Source organism: Canis lupus, chromosome 33, assembly GCF_003254725.2.
Source record: "Canis lupus dingo isolate Sandy chromosome 33, ASM325472v2, whole genome shotgun sequence".
Taxonomy (NCBI): Eukaryota; Metazoa; Chordata; class Mammalia; order Carnivora; family Canidae; genus Canis; species Canis lupus.
This window is the reverse complement of record NC_064275.1, coordinates 5,548,188-5,571,204: the sequence shown is the minus strand read 5'-3', so window position 1 is coordinate 5,571,204 and position 23,017 is coordinate 5,548,188. Positions and strand designations below refer to the sequence as shown.

The 23,017-nt window shown below is 40.9% G+C and overlaps 2 protein-coding genes across 12 annotated transcripts in view; one reads left to right on the top strand and one right to left on the bottom strand.

The window, feature by feature from the left end:
- On the top strand, window positions 1-21,046 carry CLDND1 (claudin domain containing 1). 5 transcript variants are annotated; one of them, XM_025417091.3, is made up of 6 exons: window positions 13,410-13,502; window positions 14,349-14,399; window positions 14,621-14,930; window positions 17,093-17,203; window positions 19,328-19,465; window positions 19,606-21,046. In XM_025417091.3, the coding sequence occupies exons 3-6, from the start codon at window positions 14,639-14,641 to the stop codon at window positions 19,824-19,826; spliced, it is 762 nt and encodes a 253-aa protein (XP_025272876.1). In that variant the 5' UTR covers window positions 13,410-13,502; window positions 14,349-14,399; window positions 14,621-14,638; the 3' UTR covers window positions 19,827-21,046. The 5 variants fall into 5 exon arrangements, with proteins under 5 accessions (XP_048961213.1, XP_025272885.1, XP_025272876.1 ...); XM_025417110.3 differs by having other exon boundaries at window positions 13,418-13,502; window positions 14,356-14,399; XM_049105256.1 differs by lacking the exons at window positions 13,410-13,502; window positions 14,349-14,399 and adding an exon at window positions 1-139.
- Window positions 135-23,017, bottom strand: part of GPR15 (G protein-coupled receptor 15) — a 31,424-nt gene continuing 8,541 nt past the window's right edge. Inside the window, exons 1-3 of one of the 7 annotated variants that reach the window (XM_049105255.1) lie at window positions 13,051-13,271; window positions 11,311-11,413; window positions 135-4,584 (exon numbers count right to left, since the gene is read on the bottom strand). In XM_049105255.1, the coding sequence (XP_048961212.1) occupies window positions 3,463-4,545 (1,083 nt within the window). In that variant the 5' untranslated portion in view covers window positions 4,546-4,584; window positions 11,311-11,413; window positions 13,051-13,271 and the 3' untranslated portion in view covers window positions 135-3,462. Of the gene's footprint in view, window positions 4,585-8,758; window positions 10,202-11,310; window positions 11,417-11,977; window positions 12,995-13,050; window positions 13,272-23,017 lie in introns of those variants that run through there. The other 6 variants (XM_025417080.3, XM_035710002.2, XM_035710004.2 and 3 more) reach the window with 6 other exon arrangements.

Here is a 23,017-nt window from a genome sequence, read left to right as displayed (position 1 = left end):
AGTTTTAGCCTTTCAGCATAGCCCCAATGGAGTGAATGTGTGTTTGCGACTATGTGCACCTCAAGAACATCGACTTTAAAATTAATACTAAGTTATTTGATGACATCTTACGCAGACTTTCTTGGAGAGCCTTTCTGTGGTAAGTTCAAGAAAAATTGCTTGAGAAATGTTTGGAGAGATGATAATCCTTTTATGTTTGTCATTAAAAACCTGGCAACAGCTTTGGACCATGTAGACAAATGACAACAAATAAAGTTAATCAGCAGTGATTTCCTCATTTATTTATTTTTAAGTTTTATTTTGTTTTTCTAGCTTTAGATATAACTGGTAAGGCATGATTATTAGGATGTCGGATTAAATTTCTAGAAATTTATGGCAATGTGTGTTGACTTGTTTTAATAATAACATGAAATTACCACCAAGTAGTCCTTAGAGTAGTCTGAGGTAATTAAATCTTGATAAGCTATGTTTCTGCATGTATTTGTATGTATATATGTATATAAATACATTTGTTTATATTAAAATGTGAAAATATTAGTTTAAAAATATGTAAAATGAGACCTAACCATATAATTTATTAAACCTTTTGATGCTATTATAATGTAAATTACATTTTTATACCAGAGGAATCCATATATGACATACCAACCTGAATCAAGTTTCGAACGTTTTACTGTCAGAGTTATTCTATCTGTAAAATTATGTCTATTTATCCTTCCATCAATAGAGCATTAATAATATACAATATGGTAAGATTTTCTAATGCACAAAATTAGCATATCTACTTAAGGTATTAAAAAGTACAACAATATAGTTTTCTTCTGTTATTTTACATATTCTCAGCAAAAACGAAAGGGATGAAACAGAAGTAAGACAGATTCTTAATATTTGTTAAATGAGAGTGACTGTCACTTGATATTCCAGTTTGGATATTTTATTTTAAAGATTTTATTTATTTATTTGAGAGTGAGAAAGAAAGAGAGAGAATGCACACAGGAGAAGGTGGAGGGAAGGGCAGAGAGAGAGGGAGAACAGGCTCCCCACTGAGCAGGGAGCCCCAATGCAGGGCTTGATCCCAGGACCCCTAGACCAGGATCTGAGCCGAAGGCAGACAATCAACCAACTGAGCCACCCAGGTGCCCTTCTAGTTTGGAAATTTTAAAACAACACGCAATAATTAATAATAGAAACCCAATAGCTTTTAACTAAAAATTTAAAAAAAACTTTATGAGTCCTATAATATCCTTGAGAATTCTATAGATATAGATATTGCCAAATACTCTTAGGTATGAAAGATTAAAATGATTTGGGCAATGGCCGTACATAAGGATGAAGCTGAACCTAATAACCCAATTTTTTTTTCATTTCCTAACAAATGCTTTACTTGATTGATTGAGCTATTTTTTTTAAACTAGCATTTCTCAAGGACACTTATTTTCCTGATTAGTAATAGTGCTTTTGCAGATTTGTTTTTAAAAAGGAGGTGTCTTCTACTTTCTATATTTTGTTTAACCTTTGGAGACCTATTTAATTGTTTTGAATTCAGTTTTGAAGTTTTCCAAGAAAACTTTTTTCATATGATTTATAGTCCTTTTTTCTATATCTATGACAAAGTATTAAAAGGCTGTTAATATCAATATCAATATTAATGTGTCAATAGCAATTAATACAACATAAAATACCTAAATAATAAAATATTATTTAATAAAAGTTTAAGAGATTAACTGACTAAATTAACTGATTAACTGATTAAATTAACTGACTTATAAAACCAAAAACTGGGATGCCTGGGTGGCTCAGCGGTTGAGCATCTGCCTTTGGCCCAGAGCGTGATCCTGGAGTTCTGAAATCGAGTCCCACATCGGGCTTCTGCATGGAGCCTGCTTCTCTCTCTGCCTGTGTCTCTGCCTCTCTCTCTCTCTCTCTCTCATGAATAAATAAAATATTTTTTAAAAACCCAAAAACTATATTTTTAACTTCTAAATAGATTATAAGAATATACCCAATATTTGAGATTTCTCTTAATCTGAAAGGTACATGGGATGACCTTGAATTACTTAGTCTTTGAAAAGTTTCTAAGCTTTCTCTGATTTCCAGACCTAATATTTAGAAGTAAAATAGTAATTCATTTGAGTCAACATTGACGGTCAAAACATAACCCACTTTCTCTTGAATCAAAAGATGTTTACAATAGTATGTTTTCTGCAGCAAAGCCTTTTGTGGTTGCTGCTAATTACATGTATTTCACTTCAAAGTCTTTAACGGGAATATAGGTATAAGTAGACTCAGTAAATATTTATTAGGCAAAAGAATTCAGGAAAGTCTCTGGGGTTGGAAAAATGTGCATAAAACACCAATGACACCTTCATTATGGATTTTTAACTTCAGCTGAACACAGAGCATCCTGTCTTTCTATACTACTGAATCAGGTCTTGAAATTATATATACCAAGCAAATAATGCTACAGGGAATGTGTAGCACTAACATTTTAATTAAAATACAAAATGATAACCCACATGATGGTGTAGCTAAGCATTTGATGCCCTCCAATTATGTTAGTACTAACATTTTCATTTGATAACTGAATAACTGGGTAATTAAAACCATGTAATTAAAGCAAAGTCATATCCTAATTTATTAAGTCAATGAAAACAAAAGAATGTAGTAAAACCCTATTGAAAAATAGTTACTGTACTATTACAACGAGATACATGTTTACCAATGTATCTTACAAGGAAACTTTGTCCTATGCCCTCTGGTGAATATACTCTAGAAGACCAGACCATAAAGTAAGTCCCGAATCATAAACAGAATACAAAGTGATTTTATTCCCATGAGTTTTTTTTTTTTTTTTTTTTTGCCAGTCCAGAGTTATTGTGAATGGCACAGGGTGAAAGATGATATTAGGAGACAGTAAGGAATCAATAAACACACCTTTAAAGATTAAGGCCAGACTCTTACTTTGTTACTCAGTAACAATTCACTACAGGCCATAGGTACAGTTTTTGCTACCTGTGTTGTCACCACAGTTCTCATCAGATGAAAATGGGGAGAATCCCTCAGATGTAGTCCAATAGGAGCCTGATATGAAGGGTGGAGTGGATCAAAGTACCATGGTTCTTGGGAGAGGAAAAGGCCTGAATGTACACAGGCAACTGTGAAGAAAGGAGCTTTCGGTCAGAACTCTAGGACCCTAGGAGTCGTATTTTACGTGTGAACTTGATTGACGAGAGTCAAAGAAGGCCACTCTAAAAAAAAAAAAACCCAAACAAAAACCCCAATCCAGCATATGATCCAATTATATCCATGAACGCAGGGCTTTTCAGTCATTGCTTTAAAAATGAACCCTTCCCTGTGTTTACCAGGCAACATGAGTAGCATCAGCAATACTTCCCCCTTTCTTTGTTGCCGATACAAATTAACTGTCCAATCCACCAACAGAGCTTAAATTGTCACAGTCAGCTAGAGTGACACAGACCTCTTCCTCCTTCTGGTAAAATCCTCTACGTGAATGAAGTTGGAGAGAGCCTTAGTGAGGTGACTGTCTAATGTCTCACTGCTGCTCCCAAAGTCATAGTTCTTGACGCAAGGGCACAAGCAGCGCACGATGGCCCGACGGATGTAGCTGTCAAAGACATAGTAAATGACAGGGTTGACACAGCTGTTGGCAAACGCCAAAGGCCCACTCACCTCCATGCCCAGCTGGAGAAAAGCTGAGGAAAAGTAGACTTCCTGCTGCAAGCCAGACACGATGGCCAGGAGCTTGAAAGTATTGAAGGGCAGCCAGGAGAGCACAAAGGCCGCCACGACAATGAAGATGATCTTTATGGATTTCCTCAGCTTTTTGTTGTGTTTTCCGGATTGCTGGTAATGGGCACACAGCTTCCTCACAATGCAACAGTAGCAGGTGACAATGCTCACCAGGGGGACAAAGAAGGTAAAAACTAGGGCCACCAGGGCCCAGGTCAGTTTCGTGGAAGTAGCCCTCTTCTCTGCGCAGTATGGTTTTTCTTCGATCAGGGTGAGTTCCCTGGACAGGACGGTGGGCAAGGCCAGCAGGCAGGAGGCCAGCCACACAAGGGCGCAGGCCGCGTGCGCGCAGTCTCTCCGCCGGAGCTTCCTGGACGTGGCGGGCCGCACGATGGCCAGGTAGCGGTCGAGGCTCATGCAGGTGAGCAGAAAGACGCTGCAGTGCATGTTCACGGAGATGGTGTAGGAGCTGCCTTTGCACAGGAAGGCGCCTGTCCTCCACAGCCCGAAGGATGCTTCCTTATCCACCCACAGGGGCAACGTGACAAGGAAGACGAAGTCCGACACCGCCAGGTTGGTGATGAAGATGTCAATCAGTCTTCGGCTGCCCCGCTTGAAGTGCAGGGCAGCGATGAGCACGAGGTTCCCCAGCACTCCCGCCACGAACACGGCCGTGTAGAAGATCGGAAGGAAGACAGACGTGTAAGGACCGTGCGAGTGGGCATCCTCGACATCAGGATTTTCGCTTGTAGCCTCGAAATAATCCAAATAGACTGGCGTCGCTTCTGGGTCCATCACCAGATAGCAGCAGCCCCAGATCTGCTATTTTCTTATCTAGGAAGTTTTTGTACAATTTTAGAAGAAATCTCAAGGTGGCTTCTTTTTTATACAGTGGCTGCCTCTTCCCCATCACCCTGGCCACCCCACCCCTTAAAAGATCTTGGGACAAGCGTGAAAACAGACATAAAAAAAATGCAGTTTCTACCAATCCTCAGAAGGGGCCTACAAGGAACACCACCCTGATTGGTGTTTGGTGGTTGTGGTTGTGGTTCTCCTTATTTGCATTTGCCCTGGAGACTGGGGTGCTTTTTGACTTCTGTCTTGAAGGTATTGTTTGTTTCTTTAAATCCAGAAATCAAAAAACAAATTAAATTTTTTTCCCCTTGTACCTACTTTGAAGACATCCTTCCTTCTTTTTTCTTTTTGACACTGAAAATCTTTTTGATCTAACTTTCTGTTACACATACAAGACACCACTTTCTTTCAGAATTTTAAGGTAACGATGACAAAAATACTCCTTGTTTTTATATCGAAGTAAGGAAAATAGTCTTTCGCTGCCAAAAGAGTGAATTAATAATTTCCCAAATCATACCAGTCAATGTCTGGAGCAAACATAATTATTCCAATTAGGGTATGAGATTCTTGCCACTTCTTTGGCTTTTTTTTTTTTTTTCAGTTCACACACAATTCTGTTTCATTCGATAAGTTTTAAAAAAATCCTCCAGAGACTGGGAACATGTCTTGTGCTGTTGTTATTATTATTTGTAACAATTTCTCACTGTCATTAGCACAGTAACCTGCACATGGTAGGTGCTTTGGAAATGCTAGTTTATTTGAATTAATTAGGAAAACTCTTGGTTTTGTGATCCTGTGTAATTAGCAATCCTGTGTATTCGTTGAGGTTCAGCTGTAGGCATTTTTGTTATTTGTGTAGCTTATAGGCACAGGTTTAAAAATTACTATTTTTACACTCTGACCTGCTATTGTAATTCAATCAGTGAGGTTCCCTTTGGTGAGGCAACATCCTTGATTAGGAGATTTTCTCCCTACTAATCCTCCAGTAACTATCCTTCAGCAGACTCTAGGTCCCCTCTGATCTTCTCTTCAGCACACCTCACTACTGTAGCAGTGATTTTTTAGCTTTTGAGCTACTAGGTTTTTTTTTAAGTACCTCCACACATCAGTGAACTTCACTTTGGGGATTATTGACCTAGCAAGAGACAGACCTCTAGGAAGTGACATTATAATGCAGTTGCTGGTACAGGCGAGATAGAAGAAATATCTTGGGTACCTTCAAAACACTTGAGACCCAGGCCAACATCAGAAGGACCCTATCCTATTTTTCTCTCACCTATTCTTTTTCCTATTAGGAAAATGACAATGAAAATCTGAAACTGACTCCATCTCCTTCTTTTTTCTTTTCTTTTTTCTTTTTTCTTTTCTTTCTTTTCTTTTCTTTTCTTTTCTTTTCTTTTCTTTTCTTTTTTTTTCTTTCTTCTTTCTTGCCAAAGTAGCTCAGGGCTCGCTCTTTCCTTCTCTCCTTCCCTCCACCTCATTTCATCGCCAAAGTTCCAGTTTCAGGTTGATATTACTATATTGCATAGAAAAGGGGATCCCTGGGTGGCGCCGCGGTTTGGCTCCTGCCTTTGGCCCAGAGCGCGGTCCTGGAGACCCGGGATCGAATCCCACGTTGGGCTCCCGGTGCATGGAGCCTGCTTCTCCCTCTCTCCCTCTCTCCCTCTCTCTCTCTTTCTCTCTCTCTGTGTGTGACTATCATAAATAAATAAAAATTAAAAAAAAAACAAAATAAACATGTAAAATTGTTACATGTAAACACGTAAACTGAGTTTTTATTTCTCCCACGATTCATACATTGAAAACAGTGATCCTGCTCTTTTTTTCCTGATGTGTTTTAAGGTATCGCAGGCTCAGGTGCGTGTGGTCTAGGGCAGGGAATAATGAGGGTTCCCCAGCTCTGGGGCAGCCCGAGCAAGTCACTTGGAATTTGATTTACGACTTGGCTCTGCCTCCTTTTGTGTCCCTGGCAGCTCTGTGTTGTTCGTGAGGGGGCGTATCCTTCCCTAAGTATAGGCTGCAGATGAGAGAAACTAATTAATGCTTTGACATTTCTGGGATAGGAATCTTTCCCACTGAGTAAGCCTTAAATATTTAATAGAATAATTCATTTTGTCAAATAGTTTGAAGTAGGACAATATTTACATGACAAGGATTGATAGGGTCAACATAGAATATTTAAATACCAGATCTACATATGTCTCTAAATATCTGTATCTATTTTTCTCGTGTCTCAAGAATTCCCCACACCAGTGTTTAAAATGGAAAAAAGTTCATGTTCATACCGTAGAGGAAAACATCTGGTCTACATTTATTCTGCAGGCCTTCAATTTTCTTTCAGCATTCAAACGTTGTTGACTTATTGATGTAAACTATCACAAATGAATCTGACTTCCTCACTAAACTTTGAAGCAGCTGTAGACCAAATGTTTTGCTTTACCATAATACAGTCACTCTGGATTATTTTGATATGTTGCAATACGAGAATATCTACCATGTTTCGAAACTATCCTGGGACCCAAGTCAGAAAACAAATGAAGTGTGTTGAGGCAAAAAAGGGAACAAATAGCCTACTCCTGGGCTTTTAATAACTCAGAGTGCAAAGCTATTATAAGACAGAACCCACAATAAAAGCCAACAAGATAAAGTAGGGGAAGTCATCATTCTAAATAAGCTTGGTGCAACGGTCATTTTTGGAACTTTGAATGCTCTCTGACATAAACATGAGGATACTAACAACAAATAATCAACTGCACATAGACCAAAACTCAGAAACCACACCCAGATATCATAAGCCTGTGAAAAGGCAGCAAGAACAAGGTGATGACCAAAAAAAAAAAAAAAAAGTAAGGTGTAAATATTTATAACTGAATGACAACACACACACCCACTTCTTTTTTTTTTTTTTTACACACACCCACTTTTAAGAATTGTTTTTACAGAAAAAAAATGCTCAACTATCCTTTATTTTATATACAAGGATATAAATATACTTTATATTCAATTTTATATGTTATGCTTTCCATCCCTGGCAGGGATAATTGCTTCCACCTTTGTGTTCTCTAAGTACTCTTTACAATACTGCTTATTAAGTTCTTATTAGCTTATTTTACATGGTTAGTTGTTTTGGTGTCTGACCTCTCGAGCTGATCATGAGCAACTTGAAGGGAGAGACCATCTATTACCTCTTCACTGTCTCTAGCACATGGGAGTTAGCCAACTGAAGTCTTTTTTGGACTCCCAGAGCCATTGTTTTGAACCGGTAGGTGCCAGGCCACATTTCCCCATTAGAGTCATCAGGGATGACTCCTAAATTGTAGTTTTCTGAACCCTGTCCCAGCTCTACTGAGTCAGAATCATTTGGAGTGGACTCCAGCACATTATATTTAACAAGCCTCCAAGGTGATACTTACACACACCAAAGTTTAGAATCACTCTTCTAATTTATGTATGTCAACCAACTTCATATGTTATGCTTTGTTATTATTTTGGCTAACTTTTTTTTTTTTTTTTTTTTTTTTTCTCAAATCACCTCTACACTTGAACTTCTTAGCAATTTTCTAGCCTGGAGGTTGCAAAACTTTCAGAATTAACTTAGATGTCTGGGCCCTCCTTATTCTGCATCTCAATTCCTGACATATGTTCAGAATTGGGTCAAATGTCAAAGACGGGGAGAGAGTAAGGTGAGATACCTGCTGAAGTGAATGTATTATCGCACGTCACACGTCGGCTAAGGTTTTGTGTAAGTACAGCCACCCTAACAGGCATTATTGCATGTTACTTCTGTTTTTCCCATCAATCACTCTGGTCCCTCCTATTAAGTAGGGGTCAATTAGATGATGCAGCAAATAGCACAGCAGAAAGAAAGGATTCATATGCTCTACTAATGTGTTCCTGAATAAGTGACAAAGATTATGAAGCAAAGTGTTTTGTTCTTCATTAATCTTCTCGGTCAGAGTGATTCATTTGTTCATTTGTTTGAAATACTCTCTTGTCCATTTCTTTTTTTTAAAGATTTTATTTATTTATTCATAAGAGACACACACAGAGAGGCAGAGACACAGGCAGAGGGAGAAGCAGGCTCCATGCAGTGAGTTCGATGTGGGACTCGATTCCAGGACTCCAGGATCATGCCCTGGGCCGAAGGCAGGATCTTAACCGCTGAGCCACCCAGGCATCCCTCTCTTGTCCATTTCTTGCTTAAGTATCATAAAGTGTATGACCATTTAAAACAGGCCAGTTTAAGAGATCTGTTTATGTTCTAAGAGTCAGTGATTTTTTTTCTTTGGACAATTACTTGGAGAGTGTAGTATAATGTAATGTAACATATCGTGCCAAGTTAAGTGGCACATATTTGCTGTTAACCAGGGTCCTCTCTTCGTTCCCTCACTAGATTATTTCCTTTGGTCCCCCATATTGACATAAACAAAAGTGATGTTCCTATGTTAGGCACATATACTTCAGGCTTCTTCATAATAGTTGGTTTAATCTGGATTTAGGGGGATGCCTGGGTGGCTCAGCGGTTGAGCATCTGCCTTCGGCCCAGGGCGTGATCTTAGAGTCCTGGGATTGAGTCCCACATCAGGCTCCCTGCATGGAGCCTGCTTCTCCCTCTGCCTGTGTCTCTGCCTCTCTCTGTGTGTCTCTCATGAATAAATAAATAAAATCTTAAAAAAAAAATCTGGATTTAGGTTGTGCATAACAAAAATGGCATTTATTTATATTGGTGTCCTTGGTATCCAGCACAGTGTCTGGCATACAACAGAGTGTCAATATTTGTAGCTCTGGAATGAATCATGCTTGAATTTTGAATTATTCCCAATGAATACAGACTTTTCACAAGCTTTTTAGACAACTTCTGTTTTCCATGATTATTGTTGATCATTGAAACAGCAAAGGCCTGTGTGGCTGTATCTTTTCTAATCAGAAGCATAGGCCCTTCCTCTTTTCCTTTATCCATCTGCATTTCCCACAATCTCTGTCTTCTTGTACATCACTGGAGGTGTAGATACATGAATCTCCCAATGAAACTTTAACGTGGCTCCATGACAACGATATTTTGGAGTTACGTTATTCTTCTACCAGCAGAATTATGAATCATAAAATTTTAGAGCTTCAAGTAATTATTACTGATCATCCAGTATATCTATTTTATGAATGAGAACCCTAGGACTCAGAAAGGATCACTTACCAGGACGCCTGGGTGGCTCAGCGGTTGAGCATCTGCCTTTGGCTTAGGGTGTGATCCTGGGGTCTGGGATCGAGTCCTGCATCAGGCTCCCTGCGAGGAGCCTGCTTCTCCCTCTGCCTGTGTCTCTGCCTCTCTCTGTGGGTCTCTCATGAATAAATAAATAAAGTCTTTTTTTTTTTTAAAAGAAAGGATGACATACTAAAGACTCACATTGATTATATTAAAATAGAGAACAATTTAAATTTAAACTTCTCACCTGCATTTGATCCATTCACTGTCCTTCGGAAGCATGGAGAGCTAAACAACTATTGTTGTGTGTGTAGTATTTGACAGAAATTGCTAAAATGAAGGGAATTTTTGATGCATTTTCTTTCTGCTTTGTCCTTGGTTAATTTTGCCATTGTCCTATAATGAATTGGTCCAAGGAAATAGAAAGATTGATACATTTTTCTGAGGAAGGCTGTTGACTAGAACCCCACCGCTTGCATATATTTCTATTTTTCTGCTTTTTTGCATTCTAAAGTTTATAAGGAAAACAACCAGGACAAAATCATATGCAAAAAAATATAATGTAGGAATATCTTTCTTAAGATAATTTTTAGTTTCAAAAATGTGTGATTAAAAATAATATTTAAGTGTATTAGAGAATTTGGTATTGAAGGGAATTCTCACATAAGGAGTCATGACATAAACCAATAATATAAACAAGTTATAATATCTGCATATCTAGATTTTCAGTTATTGGATTTATTTAAAATATAGTGTAACCAGAACACCTTCCTGCTGAAACTAGAACCATCATTAACAAATTAAGCCAGAGGTCTAGTTCAACTTTATTTTTAGTTACTTATTTATTTTTTAAGAGGTTTTATTTATTTATCTGAGAGACAGAGTAAGCAGGGCAAGGGGAAGAGAGAGAGGAAGAGGGAGGGGGAAGAAAAGAATCTCAAGCAGACTCCATGCTGAGCACTAAGCCTTCCTCAGGGCTTGATCCCACAATGGTGAGATCATGACCTGAATGGAAACCAAGAGTCTGACGCTCAACCAACGGAGCCACTCAGGTGCCCCTCAACTTTATTTTTAAACCTAAATATCATAATCTGTACCTGGTTACACTAAATCATCCTTAACATTTGTGAAAATATGTCAGGCCAGCTACTGTTTCCCAAAGAGCAGAGTAAGGAATGGAAGCAGAAATTTAATGAACTCCATTAATTTTTAGGGATTTATTTTGCCTAGCCACATAACAAGCAAGCACCTGAAACAGAAAACAGAAAACACCCAAGATGCAGAGAGAAATGAGAAATATGGTTATGTGCTTGGTGGTAATAGTGTCACGAGGCAGTTCAAGTCCTCTGTGCCAAGTGGGCAGGATGGTCGCAACTTCAAACTCACAGACACTTGCAGGTCCGTATTAAGTTGTGAGTGGAATATGTCCTTGTTCTCTACACATTCTGCAAACTTGATGGATAAAAGTGGCATCTTCCTTTACAGGTTTCCCCAGAAACACCTACCTCCTGAATCATGAAGAGTTATGTATGCTATGAGCCCAGCCCGGGAATCTGGTCGTGGCAAGTCTTTCCTAGTCAACTGCAGTTAGTCCAGAGGTTCAAAAACCTGCTGAAGTGAGCAGAACATGTACCTCTATTAATGGCTTATTTCCAGCTTCTAGGGAGAATCAGAGGCTTTTAGATGCTGTTTATAATGACCCTCACCAAACTTTATAGTCAACAAATATTTGCAAACACTAAGAATTTAATGATTGTTAACTATGCCCTAGGCCCTGGGTTTGGACATTTTATATGCATTTTTTTCATTTAATCCTCACCATGGTCATTTGGGAAAGGGGGTATTATCAGCATTCATATTTTGGAGAAAAGAAAATTGAGATTTAAGAGGTTAGCTAAGTTGTCTAACATCACAAACCTAGTCAGTGCACCTCATCATTCAAGTCAGTTATTCACCCTGGGCTCAGCTTCCCTGACTATGAATCGAGGTGTTATCTTCCTCTTCCTCTTTCAGACTTCCCTTTTACCTGGGTTTATTTACCATGTGATTTCACCAGAGAGATAGTTCTGAAGGTAGGGGATTTCTAATGGAGGCCAATGGACAAAGATATTTCCTGGTATATAAACAAATTTGGGAAGAATCAAATTGCACATAAATACTTTGCCTACGTACCTCCACCACTTTCTCTAGTTGGTGCGTCTGACAAAGTTCTCCTCTGATCAGGCATTCTACATGAAAATCCAGTTATATTTTAATATTGTATTTGGCTATTACTTTATTTTATTTATGACCTGGATATGAATATCAGTTGGCCAACTCAGGCAAAAGAAATATAATTCCAGAGAAACAGATACCATCTGTCAGGATGGTAGGAATTTAATATCAACTTTGAGATGAATTGCAAGGCATTTGGGGATGGCTCGGGTCTGAGAGCTTTTCTGGTCCTTGAGTTAGCTGTCTCTGTAGGTATCTGTTGAGAAATCCATCATTTACCCACCCTCGGTCATGTTCAGGGGTCCACACACATTATGGCGAAGATGTCTCTGCTTTCTGTCAATGAATTTCTGTGCAATACTTGGAGGCTTAGAGTCATTCTGTTACTGCCGTGAACGCATGGCCATCTGCAAATTCTGAGGCTGTCCGTGACCTTTTTTGCTTAAGGCCGCATTCCCCCAAATTCAGTCTTTTTCACACTACCTAAACAATTTCTTAAATTCAGGTATTTTTTGACATATCTGGCATCGTCAGTATTATAACTTAACACTTGAATTTCACTGGAATTGAGTTTAAAATGAAACTTTACTACATGAAATAGAAAAACCAGTATCACTTGCCACAAAGAGAAGGCAGCCACTAACGTCAGTCAGGCGAAATCCAAACAACGTCGTTCCATTCTAGGCGGGCCCCGTCAAGTCACATCCCTCCCAGTCTACACTTCAGCAGTAAAACCAGAAAGACTATCTGCCTCAACGGGGAGAGAACATAAATAGGCTGATATTTCAAGAGTGTAACCTTATTGCTGTTGACACGGTTAGAGGTAGGGTGTGCGACAAGGGAGAGCACAGGACTGGGAAACCTGTTTTGTCAGTGGCACGCAGTGACTGGCGGTGGCCAGGGACAGGTCGTCTCGGTCGGCGGAGCTGTGTTCCTTCCTTCCTTCCTAGAAAATACGGTGCCAGGGACGCCCCGGGGGGGTGGGGGGGTGGGGGGGCTCGGCGGTGGAGCGCCCGCCTTCGGCCCAGGACCTGGGATCGAGTCCCACGTCGGGCTCCCCGCATGGAGCCTGCTTGCTTCTCCCTCCGCCTGTGTCTCTGCCTCTCTCTCTCTCTCTTTCTCTCTTCATTAATAATAAAAATAAATAAATAAAAAGAAAAGAACACACGATTCCACCAGCGCTGCGGCGCGCTCCGGGGCCCCCGCCTTCCCTCCGCAGGGGACTACAACCCCCACAGTGCACCGCGCGGCGCCAGCCATGCGGGCCGCCGCGTCCCACAGCTCTGCGTCCGTCCCTCCTACAACTCCCACAAGCCCCCTGGGCCGCGGGGCCCGGCCCGGCGTCGGCTGGAGGCGGAGGCGGAGGCGCGGGAGTTATGGAGGGGGCGGGATCTGCAGGGAAGTGCGTCAGAGAAGGCGCGGGGAGAGTAGGGCGCTGTGGTCTGAGCCGGAGGGGGAAGCTGGCGGGGCCCGAGGATGGGCGGTGAGTGAGCGGGGTCGGCGTCGCTGGGTCGGCGGGCGTTGGCGGCGCTCGGAGGAGGGGCGGGTCCCGCGCCGCGGCGGGCTTGCCCTCGGGCCGGGCGGTCTGGGGAGGGGCCTGGCGCCCCGGGCCCTGGCCGCGACCTGGCCGCGACCTGCCGTGACCCGGCCGCGACCCGGCCGCGACCTGCGCGGAGACGGCGCCGGGTGTCCGGCCCGGGCCCGGGCAGCCGGCCGCCCTGGGTGCCGGCACCTCCGGAGGTCACGGAGGGCCCCGGGATGGACGGGGCCGGGGCCGGGGCCGGGAGAACCCGGGAGCAACTTCGGGAGCGGAGGCCCCGCCGCCTGCGAGCGCTGCGGCCGCAGGGGCGAGGCGGCCCGTGCGCCCCGAGGGTCCGGCGCGGCCCGTGCGCCCCGAGCGCGCTCGTTTTGCCGGATTCAGTTTTCTTTCCGGCTGAGGAGGGATCTTTCAGTTTGCGGATGCGGAGATGCGAGAGTGTGGGGGGCGGGGGGGGGGCGGGGGGCGGAGACCCGGCGGCGCCCCGGGAGCTGCAGGCGGCCCAGCCTTGCCCGCAGCCCCGCAGCCCCGCAGCCTCGCAGCCCTCAGCGCTCTGCCAAACCGCTCCAGACTCTCCACCTCGTCGGAGGTTTTCCTCCTCGGAGGAATCTGGGAGGAGCCAGTTTCTCTGCTTCCCCACACTCCAAGCCCGAGAGAACCCCTCAATGCTCTGCAGCTTGAATGAAAATTCAGACTGTCGCGAAGACCTGGTGTCCGGCGCCCCCTGACCCTGAGCATGTGTGTTGTTCGTGCCCGTAATGTGTATGTCCATTTCAGTGTTGTCTGTTTTAGTGTGCAGGTGATAGACTAGAGAACAAGACCTCTGTCTCCGTAGCATCCTGGGTATGTGAGCATCGAATAAGTACTTTCGTGATAATGAGCTTTTATTTTGAACTTAAGAACATGCTTGCCCTTATTTATTTTTATTCCTTAATGACTGCGCGTTGCTTTAAGGGCCAAGGGGTGGGGAACAGGATAAAGGGCGATTTTGAGAGAATTCGTTCCAGAATAATCTGTATTCGTCCTCGAAGTCTGACTTTCTTCTTTCTCCAACTTTCAAACAGAGCAGTCTGAATGCCAGAATGGATAACCGTTTTGCTACAGCATTTGTAATTGCTTGTGTGCTTAGCCTCATTTCCACCATCTACATGGCAGCCTCCATTGGCACAGACTTCTGGTATGAATATCGGAGTCCGGTTCAAGAAAACTCCAGTGATTTGAACAAAAGCATCTGGACCGACTTTGCCAGTGACGAGGCAGATGAAAAGACTTACAATGATGCACTTTTCCGATTTAATGGCACCATGGGATTGTGGAGACGGTGTATCACTATACCTCAAAACACATACTGGTATAGCCCACCAGAAAGGACAGGTATTTCTCTTATTTTAACTTCTGTCTATTTCACCTACTCAAAAATAAACAGTGATGTGATGATGACCCACTTATGTATAAGCAGGTTTGTGGGTTTTTTTTTCTCTCCAAAGAAATAGACCTACGTGTCTCCTCTCTCTCTCTACCACGTACATTCGCTGCCTAACTTCTATGATTTACCGTGATACTCCTTAATAGTGGTTGGATAAGTAACTGTCCTTATCTTGGGAAAGCCATTTTAAATCTCTACTTACTCAGGAAAGTTCTTTTTATTTATCTCACACCTGTCATGAGGAAATGATTTGAAGAATACATCGGGAGACTTAAAATATTTGGTAATTGGTAAAAGGATTAGTATCCAGATCAAATCAACAAATACGAACTGATAATCTTTTTCTGTGTTAGCTGTGTTTTGGTCGTTATTATCATTTGCCCTGTGAGTCTTAGAGGATAGAATTCGACTGACATTCTTAACATTAAAAAAAATTTTAATTTGCAATTATTAAAATGGAAACTCTAGAGCTCTTTCTAAGGAACAACTTCTAGTTTGTTTTCATTTATGATAACTTTTGTTGACCACTTATTGGGAAGCACTGTATTCAGTTGGCAGCACAACAGTTACCGTACATCAAAAGGACAATTGTTGTGATTATATAATGGAAAAAAGAAAGTAGTTTGGGGGAGGGTGAAAGTTGGGGGATTGGTTGAAATTAATTGTAAAATGTTCTGGTTCTAATTACGAGAGTATAAGAGCATTTGATGTTTGAATCTTACCAATCATTTTTCATTCATTCAACAAATATTACATGCCTCCGTATCCCATGTAGTACATCAGGGAAAAAAAGTAAATTCCTTTAGTCCTGGGGAGCTAACATTCTAATAAGGGGTGCAGGCAGTAAACTGAATAAGCATAATAATATAAATAATAGTTAATTTATAGTATATTAGAAGATGATGCATGCTATGAAAAATGCAGCAAAATAAAGGGATCTGGAATATGTAGAGAAGGGGATGTGATGGGCATAAGTTCCGATGTTCAGTAGTATAGGAAAGACGATGTCACTTGAGTAAAGACTTGATGTAGGTGAAGGAGTTGGCTATATGGAAAACTGCAGAGGGAATCGTTTAGGTTGGAAGGAACAACCGCAAGGGCCTCGTGGTGGGAGCATGCCTGAAATATTCAAGGACCAGCAGGGAAGCCACTGGGCTGGAACAGAGGGAGAGGTAGGGAGGATTGGGAATGCTGTCAGAAATTACTCTGGGAGTAGGGCAAACTTTGCAGGATTCCCTAGGCATGATGAGGGCTTCGGTTTTTGCTTTTTTTTTTTTTTTTTTTAAAGGTTTTATTTATTTATTCATGAGAGACACAGAGAGAGAGAGAGGCAGAGACACAGGCAGAGGGAGAAGCAGGCTCCACGCAGGGAGCCCGATGTGGGACTCAATCCCAGGACCCTGGGATCACGCCCTGAGCCAAAGGCAGATGCTCAACTGCCGAGCCACTCAGGCATCCCATCGGTTTTTGCTTTGAATGTGGTGGAACTCTGAGCCGAGAAAAGATGACCTGGTCACCTGTACAGATGTGTTGAAACAGATAGGCAATAGGCAAAGATGGAAGCCAGAAGGCTATTGCACGAACCCAGTGAGGGATGCCTGTGACGTAGGCCATGGTGGTGGCACTGAACAGTGGTTGGATTCTAGACAGGTTCTGAAGATAGGCTCACTGAGGATTTCCTAGTGGGATAGATATATGTGGGTAACAATGACTAAAGTTTCTGGTGTGAGGAACTAGAACGATGGAACTGTCATTACCTGAGATGGGAAGATGGCTGGGGGGAATAGGTTTGAGATAGAAAAATTAAAGATCTTATTTATTTCTTTGTCTTCTCCTCTTTTTTAGGCTTCTTTCCTATATCTATTCTCATTCATTTTGTTGCTCCTACTTTTCCTTTTTTTTTTTTTACTTTCTTGTGCCCATGTCTTAACCCCACTCCTGACAACCATTGGCATCCACTGGGCATCTGTGAATCCCATGTGTCACTCAAGGCCAAAGAGGTTGCTGTCCTCTGGGAACATCTTTCTATATCACTTTTTATTTCAGAGAATAATTACTGTTAAATGTTTATGATTAAAACAATAAGCAATCATTGTTATTCGTGTTCCAGAGTCGTTTGATGTGGTCACAAAATGCATGAGTTTCACGCTAAATGAGCAGTTCATGGAGAAATTTGTTGATCCTGGAAACCACAATAGTGGGATTGATCTACTTCGGACCTGTGAGTACATGTACATTGATCTCAGTGGTACAGTTCGGGGGGTGGGGAAGGAAATACATTTTCTGTTCATTGATCTCTGATATTGGAACAGGATGAGTCAGTACATCGCATCAACTTGAAATAAGATCTCTAATGGTATCCCGGTGAACTCTGTTCTGTTGATAACATTTTAAAGTTAGATACACACTTAACCAAATTGCAAATGTGAAGTTGAGAGAAGCAGCTAACACGTTGGATGACAGAATCCAGATCTCCCCAAATATGTTATTAGTGGGCCCTTTTAAAAAGTGAATTTAATAGGGATGAATAATAAATTCCTGTATTAGAGATAAACAGTTCAGTTACCTGAGTTCAGATAGGGGTATGTGAAGAAAGTTGACTGCAAGCTGTATGGGAGTCAAGAGTCAAGGCTACCAAAAATGTTAATCCAGGTTTAGGTGGTAGCAACAAAAGTGTAGATATCAAAAACAAATGAAAATATTTATTAGGAATTATTCTATTCCTTGATGGTCAGACTACCTAGGAAATACTGTCTTCAGATTTGTACCTGGCATTTAGGCTGTAGAGACTTACTGGAGCTTGCCCACAAGACTGACCATGCCATGAAGAGAAGCATTGAGTTGACCCTTGAACAACATAGGGGTTAGGAGCACCGACCCCTCCATGCAATTGAAAAATCCGTGTATAACTTTGACTCCCCCAAAACACAACCACTAACAGCCTAGGGTTGATCAGAACCCCTACCAATAACCTAAAACACTCCATTAACACCTATGTTGTATGTTGTAGTATATGGTGTATTCTTACATTAAGTAGGAGAAAAGAAAATGTTATTAAGAAAATCCTAAGGAGGAGAAAATACATTTATGATACTGTTCTCTTAAAAATCTGCATAGGTAACCTGCAGTTAAACCTGTGCTCTTCAAGGTATTCAATTTTGTATTGCGAATATATGGAAAGAAGTTTATTACTAACAGACTTTGAAGGGAAGTTGGAGAAAAAACTATGTAGTTCCAGAAAGTAAAACTAGCACTAGAGAGTAGACTTTGGTTTAGAGTTGAGACTAATATATTACTAAAAATTAAAACAATGTAAAAATGGAGGGGGATGCTTTGTAATGGCATCAGCTTTCTTCACCTGATGTTGAGGGAATTTCTGATAATTACAGCTGCCATTTGTGGAGCGCAGCGATCCTCTGCTTTGTGCTTTATGTATAGTCTTTCAACAGATCTTTTATAATCACTGTTCATTTCCTTCTTATTCCTGCCTTGAGATCCTATAAGGACATAGATTCATTTGTATGTGGAGCCAGAAAGTTTTGCTTCAAGTGCTGGCACTCCCACTTACTGTGTTACCTTGTACAAGTTATTTATACCTCTTGCCTCAGTTCACTCATTTATAAAATGGAGAATAATAGTGCTTCCTAAAAAAATAATAATAATAGTAGTACTTCCTTCCTAGAGATTTTGAGAGGATGACTATATCAAGCATGGGTAGAACAGTGCTTGACACACAGTGAGCCCTCAGTGTTAACTGTTAGTGTCCCTTTACTTTCACCAGGTAGGATCCTTTGGGGCAATTGCTTTAGAAAAGAAACTTCAATATTACTTGAAAGAAAGTATTCCTTTCCCACTTTTTAAAAAAGATCTTAAAACTTATTTTAAAGAAAGAGCATGAGCGGGGGAGCGGCACGGGGAGAGAAGGAGAATCTTAAGCGGACTGCCCACTGAGCAAGGAGCCCAGCTCGGTGCTGAGGTCACCACCTGCCTCAGAAAGCAAGAGTGGGGGATCCCTGGGTGGCGCAGCGGTTTGGCGCCTGCCTTTGGCCCAGGGCGCGATCCTGGAGACCGGGGATTGAATCCCATGTCGGGCTCCCGGTGCATGGAGCCTGCTTCTCCCTCTGCCTGTGTCTCTGCCTCTCTCTCTCTCTGTGACTATCATAAATAAATAAAAAATTAAAAAAAAAAAAAAAGGCAAGAGTGGGGTGCTTGACAGCGCCATCCAAGGGGCCCCTCCTTTTTCACTTTTTGAGAAAAGATCTAATTAGTATATAAAAGAAATTGTCATTGTGAAAAACTGTCTGAAATTGAGGTAACATTTCTTTTTTGTCTTTTTCAAAATTAGATCTTTGGCGTTGCCAGTTCCTTTTACCGTTCGTTAGTCTCGGTTTGATGTGCTTCGGGGCTGTGATTGGATTTTGTGCTTGCATCTGCCGAAGTTTGTATCCCACCATTGCCACGGGCATTCTCCATCTCCTTGCAGGTGAGGCTTGTCAGTATACTTACCTCTTCCTCCTCCATAGAGACAGAGGGATCGTAATCCTTAAACACACGCAGTGTTGCTGTGCTGCCTGAAAAGCTCTCACGATGCCCTTACCTAGTTATGTTTTGTTCTCCCCCGAGGTCTGTGTACCCTGGGCTCCGTGAGTTGTTATGTTGCTGGAATTGAGCTACTACACCAGAAGCTAGAGCTGCCTGAGAATGTGTCTGGTGAATTTGGATGGTCCTTCTGCCTGGCGTGTGTTTCAGCTCCCTTACAGTTCATGGCTTCCGCTCTCTTCATCTGGGCTGCCCATACCAACCGGAAAGAGTACACCTTAATGAAGGCATATCGTGTGGCATGAGGGGGAAGCTGCCTGAATTGCAATTGCCATTTTTATTATTTTTCAATATTGATATTTTTTCCTTATCTCCCTTTTCCCATTGTTTTTAATTAAAAAAAATTTTTTTTGTGGATCTACCATTTTATCCTGAAAATCCATTCTATTTATTCACACAGACAGTTGTTTCTTAATACCACTAAAACTTATAAGCATTATTCTGAATGATTCCATCTTTTGCACAAACTAATCTAGGTTCAGAGTCCAGACAGCCAGAAATGGGTAGACACTTGGGACAAATTTGTGAAAGAAAATTGATAGGGGAAAATTGGCCCCAAGACTTCTGCTGATGTCAGTTAGACTTTTCAGTAAATAACTATCTGTTCAACTAGAAACTCTTTAGTGTCTCTGAGAAACTCATTTTGTCAAGACTTAGGGTCACTTTGCTGTTGTAGATAGCCAGTCAGCCAGAACATTAGTGCTATATTCAAAGACTTAAGCTATATAAAATAAGGAAACTATCTGAGATCCTTTCCCCCAAATACTGGCATAAAGTTTTATTCAAGGTGAAATACGGCAGCTGTTTATCTATACTGTGTCTGTCTGCAAGAAAGGAAGTGAAAAATACAGTGTTTACTTGAAATTTTAACTTTGTAACTGCAAGAATTCCAATTCAGCCAGACAAGAGGATTAACCTTATTTTACTTTTTTTTAATTTTTTTTTTAACTCTCCTTAATATGTCAGTAGGATTTTCAGTACAACCAAACCATTTTGGATTTTTGCTCCTTGCCTCCTCACACATCAGGCTCATTAAGAGTGCTTTCTTTGTAACACTACTTTGGGGTCACAGAGTAAAATTTTCCAACCGCTGTCTATTTATTCCAGCTCAATACCATGAAGAAGGTTCAACCATAATGACCCTCCGGAGCTAGGAAAACTACCACAAGACCTAAAGCTTTGGCTGGTCATTAACTTCCAACTATGGTCTTTATTTCTTGTGGTGAAATGATGTGCCTTTCCTTGCCTAAATCCCTTCCTGGTGTGTATCAACATTATTTAACATCTTCTAATTCAGTCATTTTTTTTTTATAAACATGTCTATAAACATTGAACTTTAAAAAATCTTATTCCATTACTGTAGCACTTGACAGATTTTAAAAAAAATGTAACTTAGTAATTTCTTACAAATATCCTGAATCTGTCTTTTTTATAAAAATAAAATAAAAAATGAGAAGAAACTCAATTGTGTATACTTTCTGAGTTGATTTAAATCTCAATGTTTTAGGATAAAGAAGTACAGGATTCTGAACGATATCTCTGGTTCTCTGGAAAATGCTTTGTTGCTGAGGTCTCTGTTTTATCTTCCAAAAAATAAGGGAAGCTCTTGCCTCCATTAGAAAACGAGGCTCTTTATCCCTTTAAGATTTCAGAGTTTAAAAACATGTTTTCACAGTAGTTTGTGATCTCTAAGTATCATATTTAACGTGGCTAGATTTTTTTTTTTTATAAGGTCCTGTAATGGCTGTGGATATTTGTGTTGTACAGAGATAATCAGGTCCGCTTCTGACTTACAACAAAGCCAGTACAGCCGATTATTGCCTCTGCAGTTGCTGGTTACTCCCTCTTCTCTCTCTTCCTCCCTCCTGAGGTTTGCATTGTCTTTCAGCACCTTTGGTGGAAGGTAGAAAAGCTAAGTAAACATACAAAATGCTTGGGCGTGGGGTTTTAAAATTCTTGACCAAGGTGGCACTTTTGTGTTGGGAAGATACTTATTTTGGACAACGCCCCCGTCTCTTCTTGTCACCCCAAAGTTGTCTGTGACCATCAGTCCGACATCAGTCTTTAATATGCACTGTGGAAACAGTATCGGACTTTGGGGTTAGAGCCTCACTGGTAGCATCCTGAATTCTGGAAAGCCAGCACCATAAGCCCTGGTGTTGAATATGTGTCGTCGATAGTTCCAGCACATTTCAAAATAGCCGAGGTCATCCTCTCTTGCAAAGGCTTTTTTTCTTTGGAAAACACGGGTCTGTGTTGTTTCATTTGCTGTGAAAATTAGGTTTTCAGCTGTTTCTTGTTTCTCTTCAGGTAGAACCATATGAAATTGCTGACATTTGACCATTTTTTATTAAAACTGATCATAGAAAATCAGTGGCAAGTAAAGTGTTCATTTCTTTTTCACCTAATCTTTGAAAGCGACCCCCAATGTTAAAACTTAACTCTTAAGTTTTTCAGGGCATGAGTTTTATGGCAATTTAAGAAACATGTTTTAAAATCTTAGGATTCCTAATCTCATTAGATGTTGTGAATAAATATCTTTTATATCTTTGTTGGTGAAAGATTAATTTCAAAAATTTTTAGAGATAGCCATAAAAACAGTAAAAGTTGACACAGTAAAAAGGGCAGAATAATCCTAGAATTTATTTGTTCAGTTAATGCTGTGCACCCACTATCTTGATACTCTGGGGTCTCAATAAGTTAATGAAGAGTCATGTGTTAACATTTACCTGCTCAGAGCATTCCTGTGTGTGTGTTGGGAGGGGACAGAGTTGCTAAGTCACTTAAAGGAGGACTGATGAAAAGTGAGAAAAATGAGATGACCGTCAAACAGATCAAATTTAGTTTATCTATTCTAGAGATGTCACCAAATTGCAGACCAGCCCTGTTAAAACTTACAATGTAGACTCAGTCATGTTCAGCTGACTCTAAGAAGATGGTGTGAGGACATTTTAAAAAGTAACCTTCACGTGAACTCTCACCAGAAATGAAAACGACCTATTGGACTAACCAGATTTTGCCTGTTAACAAAACTTCCTGAGATTTCCTAGCAAGTAAATGGCTTAGCTTTGAAGACACAAATTAAGATTTCACAGGCTTGACGCAACTCTACGCTGACCAACATAGGTGGAGTCTTGTCCTCCTTCAGCCTTCTATTCATAAGGGAATAATGATTCATACTTTGAAAAGAGAGGAATAAAACAAGGAAACATCTGTGTATAGGAATTCTTTTCGTATTGCTCACTAGGTGTTCCAACATACTATCCTACTGAGATGCATCTTCCCTTGGATCAAATTATGATGCATGCCAGTGTCTTGCCACTTTTAAGTTGCAAAAAGAATGAATTAGATTATTTGCTCTATGGAAGAATTGCCGTAAGAGTCATTTAAATCTTCTTCAGGTGCTAAAAGTTTTGTTAGCAAAGTTAATATGTTT